At 38.1% G+C, this 20,979-nt stretch overlaps 1 protein-coding gene across 9 annotated transcripts in view; it reads left to right on the top strand.

The window, feature by feature from the left end:
• Positions 1–18,574: 18,574 nt before the first annotated feature.
• myo3b (myosin IIIB) overlaps positions 18,575–20,979 on the top strand; it is a 173,660-nt gene continuing 171,255 nt past the window's right edge. For 7 of the 9 annotated variants that reach the window (XR_010897124.1, XR_010897125.1, XM_067409686.1 and 4 more), the window contains exons 1-3: positions 18,575–18,680; positions 18,921–18,957; positions 20,593–20,655. Coding sequence is in view for 7 of the 9 variants with exons in the window: in XM_067409686.1 (XP_067265787.1) it covers positions 18,674–18,680; positions 18,921–18,957; positions 20,593–20,655 (107 nt within the window). In the remaining 2 variants the exon portion in view is untranslated. The remainder of the gene's footprint in view (positions 18,681–18,920; positions 18,958–20,592; positions 20,656–20,979) is intronic. The other 2 variants (XM_067409691.1, XM_067409687.1) reach the window with 1 other exon arrangement.

Below are 20,979 nucleotides of genomic sequence, written 5' to 3'. Positions count from 1 at the left end.
ATAAAGCAGAGACCGTTTATGATGATGAGATCATCGTGTTTAACCAGAAGCAGCCCTTCGATCGTCTCAGAGTAATATTGCAGAAGACATGCAAAGATAAGTAGAAACATTTATAGTTAAAAGATTCTAAACTTTGATCCATATCGTTGCTGACGTGCAGAAATCTCGTAATGTCGTTTTTTTTTCTTCATAAATCATTAGGTCACCCTTTACTCTGGGTTTTAAAATGTTTAACCAATAAAAAAGTTCTAAAAAGATCTCGTGACTAAACCTCATAACTCCATTGGCTCTTCAAACTGTCAGTCAAACATCTCCACACGCTTCTATCGTGAATGAAGTGTTTGGAGCGAGATGTCTGCTTTTTTTTTTTTTTAAATACAATATTAGGGTAAATAATACACAACTGTTTGTTTAAATAAGTAACTTGGAACTGTGTTGAGTTTTATTTTATTTACTGTGTTTTGCTGTCCATAAATTCAAGTCAATCACGTCATTTTGAATTTTCATTTTATTAACATAATAAAGTTCAGTATTTCAGTCCGAATCAACGACTCTAGGATCCATACTAGACTATAAGTGCCTTTTATTATTAATTAATTATTAGTAAAAGTATTCAATAAATTGATTTAGATTCGATGTGCGCTCACGCGCTCTGCTCATACACGTGACTTCTGGTGTGCGTGCATATGAGCGATTCAAATGTTAGTTGCTATAGCGACGCGTGTTATGAATTCTGTCTCATATAAACACACTGGAACAAGATCGCATCTGTTGATGATTGAGAGGCGAAGCGAATTCAGAGACTTTTGCATTTCTTGAGATTGAAGCTGTTCGGAGGATTGCTGAGAGGAGACTTTTATTCTAGAAGGAGAGCGGAGGAGATTTCTGTTACAGTTTTATTTATTTCCAAAGAATTCATATTATTTCTGAGGACACTTTTATTTTATTGTTCGTTTGATTTTAGAAGGAGTTTGGAGTTTCAGTTATTTTATTTTATTTTTTTTAGCTTTTTTTTTCTTTTCTTTCTTTTTTATTGTGAGGATTATTTCTGAGGAGAGTTGTATTTTATTCTTTTTTTATTTGTATTGTATTTAGTAAGTTATTGTTTTTATTGCAGTTTGGAAGAGGATGTCGACGTCTCACGAGGGTGAAAGAGGAGGTGAGTGCTTTAGTTTAGTTTTTACAGTTACTAAATTAATGTGAAGAAACTTGTGCGAGGGAACCCATTTGATCCCCCAATTTTCCCAGCTAAGTGATCACAAGTATTTGATTCCTTGCATGTGAAGTAAACTCTTCAATTTGAGTAACAATAGTACCAAGACACTGATGTTGAGTATTATTTATTATTAATAAAACATGCCTAACTATGTGATGTCTGAAATATTCCAGCCTCAGGCCGCTCCAGATCCAGGAGAGCTGCTTCCTCTCAGACGGCTGGTCAGGAGGTTTGGAGACCCGGTTCTGATGACCGCGATCAGGATCCGCTGCCAGACCCGACCCAGACACTGAGCCAGGAGATATCTGGATATTTAACACCTCTGCCGTCAGAGTTTTCTGTTTTTGTGTCCACAGGTCAGGATCAGTGGAGGAGGAAGCGGCAGAGCGGCAGGCAGCAGAGCCCAGATGATGGACGTCCGTCCACTCCATTTAAAAGACTTGATAAATGCTCTCACAGAGGTCAGAACAGGCTTTTATTAAACGAGTTATGGCTCAGTTAATAAAAGATTTATCTTTGAAAGTTGAAAAAAAAAAAAAAATTGTTGTGACCACTGACATTGATCATTGATATTATTAAAAAACAGTTTTTGATGTTTGAAATATTCCAGCCTCCGGCCGCTCCAGATCCACTCCGACAGATTCTTCACCGGACGTCATGTCTGCATCATGTCTGTCCCTCTCTGAGGACAATGTAGAGAGGCGGCGGTCATGCAGAGAGTTGTTGAGCCTCAGCAGCAGAGGCTCGTACAGCGTCGTATGGAGGTGGAGTGGAGATGGATCAGATCGCCCAAACCAACAGGGCAACCGGCGTTTGTCCAGGTCCGACAGCCTCGAGGAGTGGCTGTGCCCTCCGCTGCCGGGTCAAGTTCCTGTCGGGCCGCCAGAGACTTCAAATGGCCGAACTGCTCGGGGTGCCATGGAGGAGGCTTCACCTGTGAACAAGAGCTCAACAGGTGAGACTGAAATAAGGCCTGGCGCTGTAAAGTGTACAGATAGAGATTCTGCTGTTTCATGCATAAGACTGCTTCAAGTTTTTAACACGTTAAGGTTCGTTCACATTTACTGTTGCTCAGCAAAATGGACCTACTTTTGATTTGTAACATTACAGATATAAGAATTTAACAGTAAAATGTAAGTTATGTCATTATATCATTGTTTAATTTGAGGTCAGAGTTGTTTCTAATAGTCCTTTTCAATTGTTTTTCTTCATTTCAGAAAAACCTACAAAATGTCGGAAGAGGAAAGGATTTGGTTCTTTCTTCCGGAGGCTGTGGAAGGCTATGAAGAGTCCTTTCGGCTGCTGTTTCCACAGTAGTGCTGTGGATGTTGTGGAGCCTTTTGTCCTTCCAGCAGATCTGGAGTCAGAGCCTGATCCTGAACCGTCACCTGCTCCAGATCACTCCGCCGTCAAGACAAAAAACGGTAAATTGCCAGGCGTTATTTCTCCAATGTTATGTCGTCTTGTTTTCCACTAAACATATCTTAAGGTTTGTTTTCAGGGAATATTAATGTTAATGTCCCATATTAATATTATTTTCTCGACACAACCGGCACTGATACTTTTAAAATGAAACAAAGGATCTATCAAGCTCATATTTTTCTGTTTGCTTTCAGAGCCCTTTGAGTCTCTCTATAACGCGGGAGAGATGATTGGATCTGGAGGATTTGGCAGGGTGTTCGAGGGAACACGCAAATTTGACGCCAAAAAGGTAAATCTTACCGAACTGTACAAACGTGTTGCTCTTGCATGCATCAAAACATATTTAAAACATTTAAGAGATGGTTTAATACTTAGACCAATTTTTTTTTTTTTTTTTTCTCAGGTTGCCATCAAGAGGATTCGCAAGACTGACAACAATCGTTACCTTGATATTGTAAGTTGGCCAAAACCTTTGTTTAAGTGCAGATTACTGTAGTTAATACACCTGTAGGAAGCATTAGGTGTAAATGTAACAGACAAATAAGCCCAGAAACACCAAATGACCAAAAAGACTCTGTTGAACACATCTGAAAACATCAAAGAAAAGTCCATTTAAAAATGATACGTTTTCTTCCGATTTTTACCCAGCTAACCTTCTGTCTACTGCTTTTCTCTAGCCTGGGCATCCCGAACCTCTCGTTACAGAAGTGGCGCTGCTGCTGATGATGAGGCGAGAACCCATCAGCCCCTACATCATACAACTATACGAGTGGTTTGAACATCCTCGAAAATTCACTCTGGTCATGGAGTTCCCTGAACCCTGCGAGAGCTTGCTGGACTTCATCATTCGTCATCCTCAACTGGACGAAACAACAGCGCGGGTCATCATGCCACAGGCTGTGCTGGCAGTACAACACTGCATTGAGCACGGCGTTTTTCACAATGACGTCCATGCGCAGAACTTCCTGTTGAAGAAAAACACGTTAGAGCTCAAGCTGATAGACTTTGGCTGCGGTCAGCTGTTTAGCAGCGATGGCTACGAGAGGGACCTATACCGTGGTGAGCGTTTTGGGAGTGAATGTAGTGAACTTACTGATTACTTGATGCTTTAAAAAAAGCTCAACAATGTCCAAATGTCTTTCTTACAGGAGTGCTGTATTACTGCCCACCTGAAGCCTTGACAGACCCTCGATTCCACGCCGTCCCAGCGAATGTCTGGTCTCTAGGAGTGTTGCTGTACGAGATGGTGAACGCATGTTCTCCTTTTCAGGACAGAGTGGAAATCACACGAGCCAAAGTCACATTTCAGAACTCCAGCTTATCCAAAGGTGAGTGAATAATATTGAGAACATTAAACACACACATAAAGCAAAAAGCTCTGCACAGTTAAAGGTGAAGTGTGGAACATTTTACATGACATTAATCATGTTTCAGGTGCTGTTTTCATAGATGCCAAGTCACATGGTCATGACTAACCAGCTCTTTCCTTATTAAAATGTGCACAGAATGCAGAGATCTGATTAGCCAGTGCCTGACCCGGGATCCGACTAAACGGCCGACGTTAGAGCAGATGTTACAACACCAGTGGATTAGAAATGATGTAGATTGGAGAGGTTCAGGAGATTCACTCGATCAGTGATTACAGGTGTGAGGAAGTGTAACAGACAGAGTAGATTATTATCATTTGCCTTCAGTTCTGGATTGTTTCTAGTGGGATTTTCAAATTTGTCTTCATTGTAATGTTCTTCACATTAACAAACAGGAAAATAACAGAGTCAGTGATGCAAACAGAATTCAGTTCTGTTGTAAATCAGCTCTAACATCATTCGTGAGTTGACTTGTTCATTTAATCTTTGTATTGGACAGGAAATAACAGACTTGCTGTCCTCGGCGGAGGGCTCGAACTCGAGACTCGACTGAAGCCTGAAGTCCAACCCCAACCTGACAGGAACTCCGAGCCGCCGCACCAGAGACTCAGAAGAGCCTGTCCACGTCTGAGAAGAACTTGAGAGACGACAAGACTGGAGAGAATCATCAAGTCATCACAGACGCACTTGCTTTGTTTTTAAACGTCAAGACGAGTCATCTTTATTTATATACTTCTTTATGTGTGACCCAATCTGTTTATGACTGTTCATGTATATATGTATATAAAATCTCTATATGACCCCTTTGAATAAATGTTTTTAGTTGCATAAATGCTACATGGCTGCAAACTTCTGTGCATTGTAGAGCCTGTCTAAAACACAAACCTACTCTAAATGAGACTATAAATGGACAATAATAATAATAATTTGGTGCACTATCCACTATTCTTGTATTAGAAAGATTTAGGTCAATCTTGAAGCTTATAGGAATAGTTACCTAAAAACACAAAGTTCTGTCATGAAACTCTAGATGGCTGATAGGTCCTAAAATCAGTATGCTTGCAATCACATCGTTCTCTTTAGGGCACAGCTGATTGGTTCCTGCTCTATCAGTAGCCAATGAGTTCGCTTGCTCAACCTTGTAGTGCTTCGATAGCATTTGCTGTAGTTGCGGCACGCTTTGAGAAACCCTCCACCTTCCCCAGCTCCACCTGTATAGATCTGCTATGGATAATTCATGAATGCAATACTGAATGTCTGTTTATTTACTGGCAGTAGCAAGTCCTGAACTTGCTTTCCAGCAGCAATAACAGCAGCAGCAGATCTATTCCACCAAGACCAAACATATCAACATTGTCATATATCCATTACCATAACAAACACACTGAAAGTTGTTGTGACAGAAATTTTACCATCTAGAAAAAATCCATCTATTATTGTCAAACTGAACTTAAAGGTGCTCTAAGCGATCCTGGGTGGAGTAACTTCCTGTTGACGTTCGAAGTGTTGTCAAACAAAAGCGAGGCTAGCTAGACCCTCCCTCCCTCCCTCCTCCTCCTTCTCCTCCTCCCCTCCGTGCTTCCTGAAACAGTCATGAACGCGCATTTAAAATCATTCTTGTCGGTTATTGGCTGGAGCATGTTTATTAGGTTTTGTGGTCCAGGCTGCACCAGTTTGTTTTTATTGCCATTTTTGGAGCTTGTGGCGACTACAGAGACCGCGTTTTTTTTACAGTGTGTTCAGGGGACAGGCAGCTAGCGGATAGTGAGGAGATGTTTGCTGTACGTGACAAAAAATGTTTTGGCCTAAAAAACGTGTGACTTAGAGCACCTTTAATTCAATGTGACAATAAAATATCTAGCTTCCACCAGACCGCCTTCCGTATTCAGTGTCGGAAAAAAGTGTAGTGCCTCTCGCAGTTCAAAATGCTTACGTTACGTCCTGTGCCTTCCGTATTCGACTCACGATAAAAGCGCATCAGTTACACTTTGTTTGTAACTGAGTTGAATACGGAAGAGGTCTGGCGGAAGCTAGTTATTTTACTTTATAATGTGTTAAATACGGATATTTTCTTCCACAAACGCAACGCTTCCCTTCACAAGGCCTTTATTGACCCCCCGGAGCCGCGTGGAGTACGTTTATGATGGATGGATGGATGCACGTTTTTGAGTTTCAAACTGGTGGTTTCCGTGCACTGCCATTATAAAGCTTAGGAGCATCAGGATATTTATTAATATACTGCAACTCTGATTGTATTCGTCTGAAAGAAGAAAGTCGTATACTCCTAGGATGGCTATTGTACATACCATGGTGAATGCATAATTATATTTTGTTTTAGATTTTTTGTTTGTAACAGATATTACGTTGCATTTGATACATTATACTTATACACACATTTATTCATATTATAACATTAAGTATGTTGTACTTGCTATTAAACAATGTGTAAATATGTATATGATTTCTGAAAGGTCATGTGACACTGAAGACTGGAGTAATGGCTGATGAAAATTCAGATTTGCATCACAGAAATAAATTATATTTTAAAATATTTTAAAATAGAAAACCATTATTTAAAATTATGTTCATATTGCACTATATAACTGTTTTTCTGTATTTTTGAGCAAATAAATGCAGGCTTGATGAGCATAAGAGACTTCTTTCAAAACCATTACAAATGTTTCCAGACTTTTGACCGGTACTGTAGTCTATATACATTCACTGCTCAAGAAACATTGGTCCCTCATAATGAACCATACAATAGCAGTTATGCCAGATTTGATTAATGTGAGTGGCACAACACAATCCCAAATGTGGTTTTCCTCGACCCTTGGAATGACCCTTTCCAGCAGAACTCTGAGGCGTGCGATGGCCTGTGAATGATCCGTCCAGCACCAACACTGGAGAGCGTATCTTTGATGCTGAACCCTCGTCTGCCATGACCTCATGTCCAGGTTCAAGCAGGTCCAAGAAATTATAATAATTCTCCTCACTGTAACTGAGCATGCCCATAATACGCATAAATCCGGCCCTGCACTAGTGTCTCAGAAACTACATATTTCACCTTTAAATTCATGGTTTTATAAATCGTGGAATTATTCATTTTCAAAGCCTAAATATTCATCATAGCCCTTAAGCTAATTGAGTACAATCATTGAATGAATTTACAGCAATTGACACCCCTACAATTCAGTGGCCTGGGCCCACCCAATAAAAAGTCGGTCATTTTCCAAAAAGATGCATGAAATATTTTAATAAGCGATAGTAATAATTTTAATAAACATCTCATCACATTACAACTTTGTTTATTTAACGTTAGTTAAAAGAATGATTAAATGCAGTTTTCCATGGTCAGTAGTTCCTCTCTCCCACACGCTTGTCAAAAGTTTCTGTTTTTCCCGCCCCGGATGTAAAGGTAAGATTTGCGCGTTTGAATCTGAAAACTATGAAGCAAATATCAATCAGTCGATGCTTTAAATGCCTCATTTGGACGGATATATATTTAGATATGTACTGCCGCATGAAACCGCACAAATCCCATAAAGCAGAGACCGTTTATGATGATGAGATCATCGTGTTTAACCAGAAGCAGCCCTTCGATCGTCTCAGAGTAATATTGCAGAAGACATGCAAAGATAAGTAGAAACATTTATAGTTAAAAGATTCTAAACTTTGATCCATATCGTTGCTGACGTGCAGAAATCTCGTAATGTCGTTTTTTTTTCTTCATAAATCATTAGGTCACCCTTTACTCTGGGTTTTAAAATGTTTAACCAATAAAAAAGTTCTAAAAAGATCTCGTGACTAAACCTCATAACTCCATTGGCTCTTCAAACTGTCAGTCAAACATCTCCACACGCTTCTATCGTGAATGAAGTGTTTGGAGCGAGATGTCTGCTTTTTTTTTTTTTAAATACAATATTAGGGTAAATAATACACAACTGTTTGTTTAAATAAGTAACTTGGAACTGTGTTGAGTTTTATTTTATTTACTGTGTTTTGCTGTCCATAAATTCAAGTCAATCACGTCATTTTGAATTTTCATTTTATTAACATAATAAAGTTCAGTATTTCAGTCCGAATCAACGACTCTAGGATCCATACTAGACTATAAGTGCCTTTTATTATTAATTAATTATTAGTAAAAGTATTCAATAAATTGATTTAGATTCGATGTGCGCTCACGCGCTCTGCTCATACACGTGACTTCTGGTGTGCGTGCATATGAGCGATTCAAATGTTAGTTGCTATAGCGACGCGTGTTATGAATTCTGTCTCATATAAACACACTGGAACAAGATCGCATCTGTTGATGATTGAGAGGCGAAGCGAATTCAGAGACTTTTGCATTTCTTGAGATTGAAGCTGTTCGGAGGATTGCTGAGAGGAGACTTTTATTCTAGAAGGAGAGCGGAGGAGATTTCTGTTACAGTTTTATTTATTTCCAAAGAATTCATATTATTTCTGAGGACACTTTTATTTTATTGTTCGTTTGATTTTAGAAGGAGTTTGGAGTTTCAGTTATTTTATTTTATTTTTTTTATGGTTTTTTTCATTTCTTTTTTTTTATTGTGAGGATTATTTCTGAGGAGAGTTGTATTTTATTCTTTTTTTATTTGTATTGTATTTAGTAAGTTATTGTTTTTATTGCAGTTTGGAAGAGGATGTCGACGTCTCACGAGGGTGAAAGAGGAGGTGAGTGCTTTAGTTTAGTTTTTACAGTTACTAAATTAATGTGAAGAAACTTGTGCGAGGGAACCCATTTGATCCCCCAATTTTCCCAGCTAAGTGATCACAAGTATTTGATTCCTTGCATGTGAAGTAAACTCTTCAATTTGAGTAACAATAGTACCAAGACACTGATGTTGAGTATTATTTATTATTAATAAAACATGCCTAACTATGTGATGTCTGAAATATTCCAGCCTCAGGCCGCTCCAGATCCAGGAGAGCTGCTTCCTCTCAGACGGCTGGTCAGGAGGTTTGGAGACCCGGTTCTGATGACCGCGATCAGGATCCGCTGCCAGACCCGACCCAGACACTGAGCCAGGAGATATCTGGATATTTAACACCTCTGCCGTCAGAGTTTTCTGTTTTTGTGTCCACAGGTCAGGATCAGTGGAGGAGGAAGCGGCAGAGCGGCAGGCAGCAGAGCCCAGATGATGGACGTCCGTCCACTCCATTTAAAAGACTTGATAAATGCTCTCACAGAGGTCAGAACAGGCTTTTATTAAACGAGTTATGGCTCAGTTAATAAAAGATTTATCTTTGAAAGTTGAAAAAAAAAAAAATTGTTGTGACCACTGACATTGATCATTGATATTATTAAAAAACAGTTTTTGATGTTTGAAATATTCCAGCCTCCGGCCGCTCCAGATCCACTCCGACAGATTCTTCACCGGACGTCATGTCTGCATCATGTCTGTCCCTCTCTGAGGACAATGTAGAGAGGCGGCGGTCATGCAGAGAGTTGTTGAGCCTCAGCAGCAGAGGCTCGTACAGCGTCGTATGGAGGTGGAGTGGAGATGGATCAGATCGCCCAAACCAACAGGGCAACCGGCGTTTGTCCAGGTCCGACAGCCTCGAGGAGTGGCTGTGCCCTCCGCTGCCGGGTCAAGTTCCTGTCGGGCCGCCAGAGACTTCAAATGGCCGAACTGCTCGGGGTGCCATGGAGGAGGCTTCACCTGTGAACAAGAGCTCAACAGGTGAGACTGAAATAAGGCCTGGCGCTGTAAAGTGTACAGATAGAGATTCTGCTGTTTCATGCATAAGACTGCTTCAAGTTTTTAACACGTTAAGGTTCGTTCACATTTACTGTTGCTCAGCAAAATGGACCTACTTTTGATTTGTAACATTACAGATATAAGAATTTAACAGTAAAATGTAAGTTATGTCATTATATCATTGTTTAATTTGAGGTCAGAGTTGTTTCTAATAGTCCTTTTCAATTGTTTTTCTTCATTTCAGAAAAACCTACAAAATGTCGGAAGAGGAAAGGATTTGGTTCTTTCTTCCGGAGGCTGTGGAAGGCTATGAAGAGTCCTTTCGGCTGCTGTTTCCACAGTAGTGCTGTGGATGTTGTGGAGCCTTTTGTCCTTCCAGCAGATCTGGAGTCAGAGCCTGATCCTGAACCGTCACCTGCTCCAGATCACTCCGCCGTCAAGACAAAAAACGGTAAATTGCCAGGCGTTATTTCTCCAATGTTATGTCGTCTTGTTTTCCACTAAACATATCTTAAGGTTTGTTTTCAGGGAATATTAATGTTAATGTCCCATATTAATATTATTTTCTCGACACAACCGGCACTGATACTTTTAAAATGAAACAAAGGATCTATCAAGCTCATATTTTTCTGTTTGCTTTCAGAGCCCTTTGAGTCTCTCTATAACGCGGGAGAGATGATTGGATCTGGAGGATTTGGCAGGGTGTTCGAGGGAACACGCAAATTTGACGCCAAAAAGGTAAATCTTACCGAACTGTACAAACGTGTTGCTCTTGCATGCATCAAAACATATTTAAAACATTTAAGAGATGGTTTAATACTTAGACCAATTATTATTTTTTTTTTTTCTCAGGTTGCCATCAAGAGGATTCGCAAGACTGACAACAATCGTTACCTTGATATTGTAAGTTGGCCAAAACCTTTAAGTGCAGATTACTGTAGTTAATACACCTGTAGGAAGCATTAGGTGTAAATGTAACAGACAAATAAACCCAGAAACACCAAATGACCAAAAAGACTCTGTTGAACACATCTGAAAACATCAAAGAAAAGTCCATTTAAAAATGATACGTTTTCTTCCGATTTTTACCCAGCTAACCTTCTGTCTACTGCTTTTCTCTAGCCTGGGCATCCCGAACCTCTCGTTACAGAAGTGGCGCTGCTGCTGCTGATGAGGCGAGAACCCATCAGCCCCTACATCATACAACTATACGAGTGGTTTGAACATCCTCGAAAATTCACTCTGGTCATGGAGTTCCCTGAACCCTGCGAGAGCTTGCTGGACTTCATCATTCGTCATCCTCAACTGGACGAAACAACAGCGCGGGTCATCATGCCACAGGCTGTGCTGGCAGTACAACACTGCATTGAGCACGGCGTTTTTCACAATGACGTCCATGCGCAGAACTTCCTGTTGAAGAAAAACACGTTAGAGCTCAAGCTGATAGACTTTGGCTGCGGTCAGCTGTTTAGCAGCGATGGCTACGAGAGGGACCTATACCGTGGTGAGCGTTTTGGGAGTGAATGTAGTGAACTTACTGATTACTTGATGCTTTAAAAAAAGCTCAACAATGTCCAAATGTCTTTCTTACAGGAGTGCTGTATTACTGCCCACCTGAAGCCTTGACAGACCCTCGATTCCACGCCGTCCCAGCGAATGTCTGGTCTCTAGGAGTGTTGCTGTACGAGATGGTGAACGCATGTTCTCCTTTTCAGGACAGAGTGGAAATCACACGAGCCAAAGTCACATTTCAGAACTCCAGCTTATCCAAAGGTGAGTGAATAATATTGAGAACATTAAACACACACATAAAGCAAAAAGCTCTGCACAGTTAAAGGTGAAGTGTGGAACATTTTACATGACATTAATCTTGTTTCAGGTGCTGTTTTCATAGATGCCAAGTCACATGGTCATGACTAACCAGCTCTTTCCTTATTAAAATGTGCACAGAATGCAGAGATCTGATTAGCCAGTGCCTGACCCGGGATCCGACTAAACGGCCGACGTTAGAGCAGATGTTACAACACCAGTGGATTAGAAATGATGTAGATTGGAGAGGTTCAGGAGATTCACTCGATCAGTGATTACAGGTGTGAGGAAGTGTAACAGACAGAGTAGATTATTATCATTTGCCTTCAATTCTGGATTGTTTCTAGTGGGATTTTCAAATTTGTCTTCATTGTAATGTTCTTCACATTAACAAACAGGAAAATAACAGAGTCAGTGATGCAAACAGAATTCAGTTCTGTTGTAAATCAGCTCTAACATCATTCGTGAGTTGACTTGTTCATTTAATCTTTGTATTGGACAGGAAATAACAGACTTGCTGTCCTCGGCGGAGGGCTCGAACTCGAGACTCGACTGAAGCCTGAAGTCCAACCCCAACCTGACAGGAACTCCGAGCCGCCGCACCAGAGACTCAGAAGAGCCTGTCCACGTCTGAGAAGAACTTGAGAGACGACAAGACTGGAGAGAATCATCAAGTCATCACAGACGCACTTGCTTTGTTTTTAAACGTCAAGACGAGTCATCTTTATTTATATACTTCTTTATGTGTGACCCAATCTGTTTATGACTGTTCATGTATATATGTATATAAAATCTCTATATGACCCCTTTGAATAAATGTTTTTAGTTGCATAAATGCTACATGGCTGCAAACTTCTGTGCATTGTAGAGCCTGTCTAAAACACAAACCTACTCTAAATGAGACTATAAATGGACAATAATAATAATAATTTGGTGCACTATCCACTATTCTTGTATTAGAAAGATTTAGGTCAATCTTGAAGCTTATAGGAATAGTTACCTAAAAACACAAAGTTCTGTCATGAAACTCTAGATGGCTGATAGGTCCTAAAATCAGTATGCTTGCAATCACATCGTTCTCTTTAGGGCACAGCTGATTGGTTCCTGCTCTATCAGTAGCCAATGAGTTCGCTTGCTCAACCTTGTAGTGCTTCGATAGCATTTGCTGTAGTTGCGGCACGCTTTGAGAAACCCTCCACCTTCCCCAGCTCCACCTGTATAGATCTGCTATGGATAATTCATGAATGCAATACTGAATGTCTGTTTATTTACTGGCAGTAGCAAGTCCTGAACTTGCTTTCCAGCAGCAATAACAGCAGCAGCAGATCTATTCCACCAAGACCAAACATATCAACATTGTCATATATCCATTACCATAACAAACACACTGAAAGTTGTCGTGACAGAAATTTTACCATCTAGAAAAAATCCATCTATTATTGTCAAACTGAACTTAAAGGTGCTCTAAGCGATCCTGGGTGGAGTAACTTCCTGTTGACGTTCGAAGTGTTGTCAAACAAAAGCGAGGCTAGCTAGACCCTCCCTCCCTCCGTCCTCCTCCTCCTCCCCTCCGTGCCTCTTGAAACAGTCATGAACGCGCATTTAAAGTCTGCGTGAACCGGAAGTTGCAAACGACTTTCCAGTGCTGTGACGTATTTCCAAGTGAAACGGAATATTGAATAGAGGGCAGAGTTTTATTTTAGCGCTCCTCCTCTCCATCTCTCACTCATAGCAGACTAACGGTCGGAGGGGAGTGGTTTAAGTGTTTACAACCCAAGCCGTCAAACTGATGTCATCTGAGAAGGGGCACCATTGCAGAGGGGAGGAACATTTTCAGATTTTGATTAAATATTACGAAGCCAAACAATTTTTTTGTGTGGATTGACTTTCACAGATGAATTGTTCACCACAAAACTAGCAATTTGAGCTAACAAAATAAATAAGGTCAATTTTGATTTCATGTGTACTTTAAAATCATTCTTGTTGGTTATTGGCTGGAGCATGTTTATTATGTTTAGTGGTCCAGGCTGCACCAAATTCATCTATTATTGATACACTGAACTGAATTCTTCAAAAAATATTTTTTCATTTTATTTTATAGGTGCACCATTCCTTTAAGATAAGTTTCAGTACTGGAACTTAACATCGATTATTTACATTTGATTTCTACACAATTTTCCTCACAATTTTTAATATAAAAAGCTTCGGCCAATACTGAGCCGGCGTTCAGATGTATACACGAAGATGTAGATGTAAATTGTTGAATAAATTCTTTTTTTTCCTTTTTTTTTTGAGCACAAAAACCACTTGAACCACTGCAGTCATGTCAAGTGTTTTAACAATGTCATTTGTACCTTTCTGGACCTTGAAACTGGTGATTATATTGCTGTCTATGGAGGAGCCATATACCTCTTAGATTTCATCAAAAATATATTAATTTGTGTTCTAAAGATGAAGGAATTCATCTTAAGGTCTTACGTGTGTGGAACGACATGAAGGTAAATAATTAACAACAGTAATTTCATTTTTGGGTGAACTAAACAATTTTTGTTAATTTTATGTCAAGTCAGTTTGATTTATGTAGCGCTTTATACAAAACAGATTGTTTCAAAGCAGCTTCACAGTGATAACAGGAAAATGATTCATAGAGTTAATTTCGGCTGGCCAGCAGCTCTAAAAGAAAACAGTGTCATTGTTCTGAAGTCCGTTCAGTGTTGATTCAGTTTCGTAATAAATATCACCAATTATTAAATTAGTTAATTTCATCTATAGAACAGTTCAGCAGAAGCTCAGTTCAGTTCTCATCCAGTAGTGTCAGGGCTGTTCATATCTGCAACAGGGAAACATGTAGCTACATCTGACAGCTGTTTTACAATGGAAACTTTTAAAAGACAAACAGAAATCCAGTGATACAAACTTTTTGCCATTTTTAATTGAAAATATATGTATTATACATTTTTGTAACTTGTTTTCGATCAATAGACATATGATTAAGGAATAGTCCACTTTTAAATAAACTTTTCCTGATAATTTACTCACCCCCATGTCATCCAAGATGTCCATGTCTTTCTTTCTTCAGTCGAAAATAAATTTTCCAGGATTTTTCTCCACATAACAAACTTCAATGGGCACCAAAACGTTGAAGGTCAAAATTAGTTTCACTGCAGCTTCAAATTGTTCTACTCGATCCCAGACAAGAAATAATGGTCTTATCTAGAGAAACAATCACTCATTTTCTAAAAAAAAAAAAAAAATGTATACATTTTAACCAGAAATGCTCATCTTGAACTAGCTTCTCTTCTTCTCTATTAGAATTCTGACGGTGTAGACACTGCTAAGTGTATTACTGCCCTCCTCAGGTCAAAGTTTGAACTAATTTTTATATGCAATATGCTAGTTCAATAGTATATCTCTTCAATAGAAGAGAGCTAGTTCAAGATGAGCATTTCTGGTTAAAATGTAATGAAAATGAGTGATGGTTTCTCTAGATAAGACCATTATTTCTTGTCTTGGATCGTGTAGAACAATTTGAAGCTGCAGTGAAACTAATTTTGACCTTCAACAGTTTGGTGCCCATTGAAGTCTACCATATGGTGAAAAATCCTGGAATGTTTTCATCAAAAACTTTAATTTCTTTTCGACTGAAGAAAAAAAGACATGGACATGGGGGTGAGTAAATTATAAGGAAAAGTTTATTTAAAAGTGGACTAATCCTTTAAGAGTGAATGTGTGCATGTTTTAAAATAAAATATTATTGGCAAATAGTTTGCACGTTACATTAAAAAAAAGAAGAAAACAAAGCAATTTTACTATTTCATTTTTTATTTCTTACCTTAAATACTGTGGATTAAAGGGTTAGTTCATCCAAAAATGAAAATCCTGTCATTAATTATTCACCCTCAACAATAAGACTTTAGTTCATCTTTGGAACACAGATGAAGATCTTTATGATTTCCTTGAATGCCTTTGTAACTGAAAATTCCATAAAGAGATGAAAACGAATCCATATGAATCGAGCGGTTTAGTCCAAAGTTTCTGAAGAGAACTGATCATGTTATGATGAACGGATTTTTTACGCGCATACTTGAATAACGCACAAGAACAAACCTCATCCGGAAGCTCAAACGTGCTGTGTAACCAATGAGATTCATTCTTGTGTTTTACGCAGCACATTGAGCTTCCGCAAGAGTTGAGCTTCTGTTTACATGCAAGTAAAAGCCTAAATTCATTAGAATCACTGTTCATCATAAAAAGCGATACCTTTTCGGAAAATTTGGACTGTCTTACGTGTGTGGAATGGCATGAGGGTGAGTAATTAATGACAGAACTTTAATTTTGGGATGAACTAACCCTTTAATCAATTTAATAATTTATTTATTTCGTTTAAATTATCACACACACTGAATAATATTACGTGCTGGTAAGAATACGCCACAATAATAATTCAGCACACATGATTTCTGAACAGCAGACAATTCAGTAGGCTATACTGAATTATTAGCAGAAAAAGGCTATTATTTCATGAACTCTCTTTTTATCTCTTGTAATGATGGGCTGCTCAATACTGCCACCTACAGACTCTACTGTAAATTGTTGTACTTTGACTTGTTCATATTGATATATTAATACATATATTGATATATTGATTTAAAAATGTTCACGGGTCTATTACAATTTTTGACATCTGGAACATTGACTAAAATTATGTGTCAGAGAAAAATTGACTACAATGATGTAAGACAAAATACTGAGTGATGTTTTGTTCAATTTTACTTTACAGACTGGAAATGAATCTCCACCTACTTTCATAGCCTATATTCCAGAGATACAAAACCCTTCATTTTCTCTGGACCTCCATGAAGTACATTTGGCTTTCTTACAGTGAGTAGATGAAGCTGCATTTTTAAACCTGAACCATCTATCCACAGACAAGCCTATATGCTTACTGTATATGTAATTATAATTACAATTATTACAACATTTTTTAAAATGATTTATACTCCAGAAGATGTCACATGTTTAGTATAAGTAATTATGCACACACACACACACACACACACACACACACACACACACACACACACACACACACACACACACACACACACACACACACACACACGTACACATGTGTCATGTCTAAAGTGTCTTTGTACATCTAGATGGCTGCTTCATATTTATTGTAAGCTGCTTTGGATAAAAGCATCTGTTAGATGCATATATGTAAATACACTACACAATTAGACAAGTTTGCTTTTATAAATTCTTTGACACTCTATTCATAACTGGTAGGTTTCAATCCTTAAAATGGATTGCAGGTCAATGTCTGAATGCTAAATCCAGTATTTGTCAAAAGTGGACCGCTCTTTAAACTGGCCTTCTAGAAATTAAGCTCACAGGATAGTTAAAAGTGCAATATGTAGGATTTATGTCCGCTAGAGGCATATTCAAAACAAAGGTGTATCTTGATGATGGCAAGTTTGAGCACAGAATCTTGGGACATGTGGTCTCCATCTCAACGGATGGTGCAAAAGAATCGGGATAGGACTCAAGAAGATAGGACTCATGTTCATGGATGCGATTATTAACGTTACTGTAGTATGAAGCAGAAGCAGGAGCGATTGCGCAACACACGCCTCACAAGCAGCAGAACTTTTATTATGCCACAGTCGTCTGCGCTGCTTCCGCTTTTCAGGTCATGAGTATGAGGTAACGCAGCTGTGTTTATCATATTAGATACATCTGAGTGTGTTAAAAATGATGTTATAACGTTACTCTGTGTGTTCGCTTGGTGGCTGCTGTGAGACACTGTTACACACTGCAGTAAGATAGATCGAATTTAGAATATCATATTAAATGCTGGATGGCTTGTGTTGATAAATGTACCGCATTTGCGATATTGTAAGTACATAAGTGAACAAAATATATAACACTGGCCTAGTGGTTTTTGGATAATTTACTGCTAAAAATCTTACATATTGCACCTTTAACTCAAAATGTAAAATTCCGTCATCATTTATTCACCCTCATGTTGTTTTGAACCTATATTACTTTGAATACAAAAGAAGAAAAGCAATGTATATTATGAGAAAATGAAAGTGTTTTTTGACCTTGGATGCATGTAAACGTATTGTAGGAGACTCCAAAACAAAATTTAAAGTAGCATAAAAATTAAAATTTCTCATCTGCAATTGTAGCAGCAGTTAATTTTGCTGAAGTTTGTTAACTGAGCGCATCATATTAATGAGAGTCTTGTCTTTTCTCACAAGGGTTAATTGTGGCCTCTAGAGACTTGAGTTTATCTAGGCCGAGAGAGAACAACATAATGACCTTTTCTGCGCCAATTAGTTACAGCAGATAAAATGAACTCTGTGACAGTTTAGGTTTTCTGATTTATTGTTTGCTAAAGCTAAACAAATTTCTCTTATATGTTATAACTTAGAACACATTCAAAACAGCATTAGATTCGCTGCATTAGTTGCTAAATGTGTGCCATTCAGTTGTCTAATGGCTCAGTATTCAATGATGTCCTGCTGCGGCCCAGAAACCAAACCCCTGTAAACATGTTTGTACGCTGAATGGAAAGTGGGTTGGCAACACAATAGCTGCCTGGACGACACACTGACCAATACACCGCCGCATTTTGCATGACATCATAGTGTATTAGCTTGGCAAACTGGATTTGTTTGGACTGTTGCAGTTTCGGTTCATGCAAATTTGATCCAAAAATGCTTTGTAATGGATGCAGTGAATATTTTGATGGCACATGTATTCCAGCATCTGCAGTAGGTATCATTATCATCTATAGTATGTTATTATTATTATTACTATTAGGACCATTGAGTTGTTTTTGCTTTTTGACCTTCATTTCATGACAGCAAAGTCCTGAATTCTGTATCATATTTACTGTATATTTTTTATATTATTTAAATCATTATACAGCTTTTTGTAAGTATAGAGTGTGTGTTATATTGCACCATGCTTGAGCTGTGAGGTGCGTGCTGGGATTGGTCATGTGTGCATGCTGCTTCCTCTCTGAAACGCTCACACAGGAACTTATCAAATTCTAGTGAATTATTAACCTCAGGACAGCTAGGAAGGCTTGAAAATCACTTCGGATATGTCAGAAGCCAGCTATGGAAGGTAGGTCTTCTCTAAATTATTATTTTAGCTGGTCGAAAAATAATCAGAATAGAAAAACAAAGCCATTAGTGCAGTACAAGGCCACAGATAGATACAGACGTGACTGCAGGTGATGTGCTGAGTGATCCAGGGAGCTGTGATAGGTTATTTGAGAGTGCACAGAACAGCATCTAGAAAACCTGAGCTAGTCCACACTGAACATAAGGTTTTGTTTAGTCTAATTATTCAATATCCTTACAGGAAATGCCAATGGAAGAACCGATGCGGTCCAAAGCAGGTAAAAACAGAAATGCCTCAATTTTAACAACCTAAAGAGTTTTTATTAATTTCTTATGACTGAAGACAATTTTAACGGAAAACTCATAATATCGCTCCATATTTTGTTTTGGTCTTCAAAATGAATGTATCTAAAATTATTGATTAGGAAATTTATTATAAATCATTTTTTAAGAAGCACCATAAGTATTTGGACACCATGTAAATATGTCTAAATTTGTATTGCATTAGATATGTGATAAGTTCCCCTTAATGCCATTTAGACATTTACTATTTTGGGGTTACTGTGTTTCTGTTTGAGTCTCACTAGACATATCACTAGGGGTGTAACAATATATCACGTCACAATATATCGCAATACAAAAATGCAACAATATGTTTCGTGGATAGTGACAACATGTATTGTGTATAGTTCAACCAAAATTAAAATTAATGTGAGAAAAAAATTGAAGTTTACAGAGTTTTATTGTCATTAATACATTAAACTACTATTTATAATGTTGAATGTAATGTATAATAATGAAATGGGGGAATATTTGTGGGTCCTGATAATGCCAAATGTCTTATGGTACCAGTAAAAAGTGGCCAACATTATTTTAAATGTGACTCTGGACCACAAAACCAGTCATAAGGGTCAACATTATCTGAACGCTGAATAAATAAGCTTTCCATTGATGTATGGTTTGTTAGGATAGGACAGTATTTGAAAATCTGGAAACTGAGGGTGCCAAAAAAAAAAAAAAAAAAAAAAAGAAAAAAAGAAAATCACCTTTACAGTTGTTCAAAAGAAGTCCTTAGCAATACATATCCACTCAAAAATAAATAAATAAATATAAATAAATAAGTATATATATATATATATATATATATATATATATATATATATATATATATATATATATATATATATATATATATATATAAAATATTCAGGGTTTTTACAAATTTACAAAATATCTTCATGGAACATGATCTTTACTTAATATCCTAATGATTTTTGGCATAAAAGAAAAATCAATAATTTTGACCCATACAATGTATTGTTGGCTATTGCTACAAATACTCCCGTGCGACTAACAAATGGTCTTGTGGTCCAGGGTCACAATATCTAGTCAGTGACAGAGTGCAAGCATATTCATCTAAAATAAATCTGTATTTTCAATTTCACAATTTAATATTTTTATTCTGGTATCAACGTCCTGTGCATTGGGTTACCAGCACCAAGTCCAAGCAAATTCCTTTCCACCCCCAATGTAATACCATATTTAACATTTTAATCAACAGTAACATTTTTGTTATCCTTTTACCGTATGTCCAGGAGTATCACAATAATATTGTATTGTGAGTTCAGTATCGTGATATATATCGAATCATGACATGAGGGTATCGTTACACCCCTACATATCACCCAAACTTACCTATAATGTTCTTTGGTTAAAAATATTTATATTTCCTTATTTTGGCTCAGCCTGCCAATATGTTGTTTATTACTCTCGTATGGAGAGATAAATGACTGTGTCAAGGGCTGCATTGACATTGGGTCTTTAGGAGTGAAATCTATGGTCTGATGAGTGCATGTCCAGTTAAAGCTCATGATAAGTGTGTGTGTGTGTGTGTGTGTTTACCCTGTGCCCAGAGGGCTGGATAACTCTGAGGAAACACAGAAGCCAGAGTTTTATCATCTCCATGGCAGGATATGGTGAGAGAGAGAGACTGGGGTTCTTCACTGTGATGCTGATATTTAATATGCATCACACACAGCTGAAGAACATACATCTCTGCACTGTACCACAAACGTACATGTCAGTGGTTGCTTCCAATCCGCTGGTGTGCACTGGCATTGGTAATCACATCTAGCTAGCATCACTATCAGATATAAGTTTCATCTGCCTTAGGCTGAGTGTAATGCCTGATCAGAAATGTCTGTTGCATCCACTGTTGTAACTGATCACAGTCATGGTAAATACAGTCGTAATTAAACAATAGATTGCTAAAATAAAATAAAATAAAATAAAATAAAATA

The sequence above is a fragment of the Chanodichthys erythropterus genome, chromosome 14 (assembly GCF_024489055.1).
Source record: "Chanodichthys erythropterus isolate Z2021 chromosome 14, ASM2448905v1, whole genome shotgun sequence".
Classification (NCBI taxonomy): domain Eukaryota; kingdom Metazoa; phylum Chordata; class Actinopteri; order Cypriniformes; family Xenocyprididae; genus Chanodichthys; species Chanodichthys erythropterus.
Note: the sequence above shows the minus strand (reverse complement) of the source record. Positions and strands in the feature narration are given on the sequence as shown.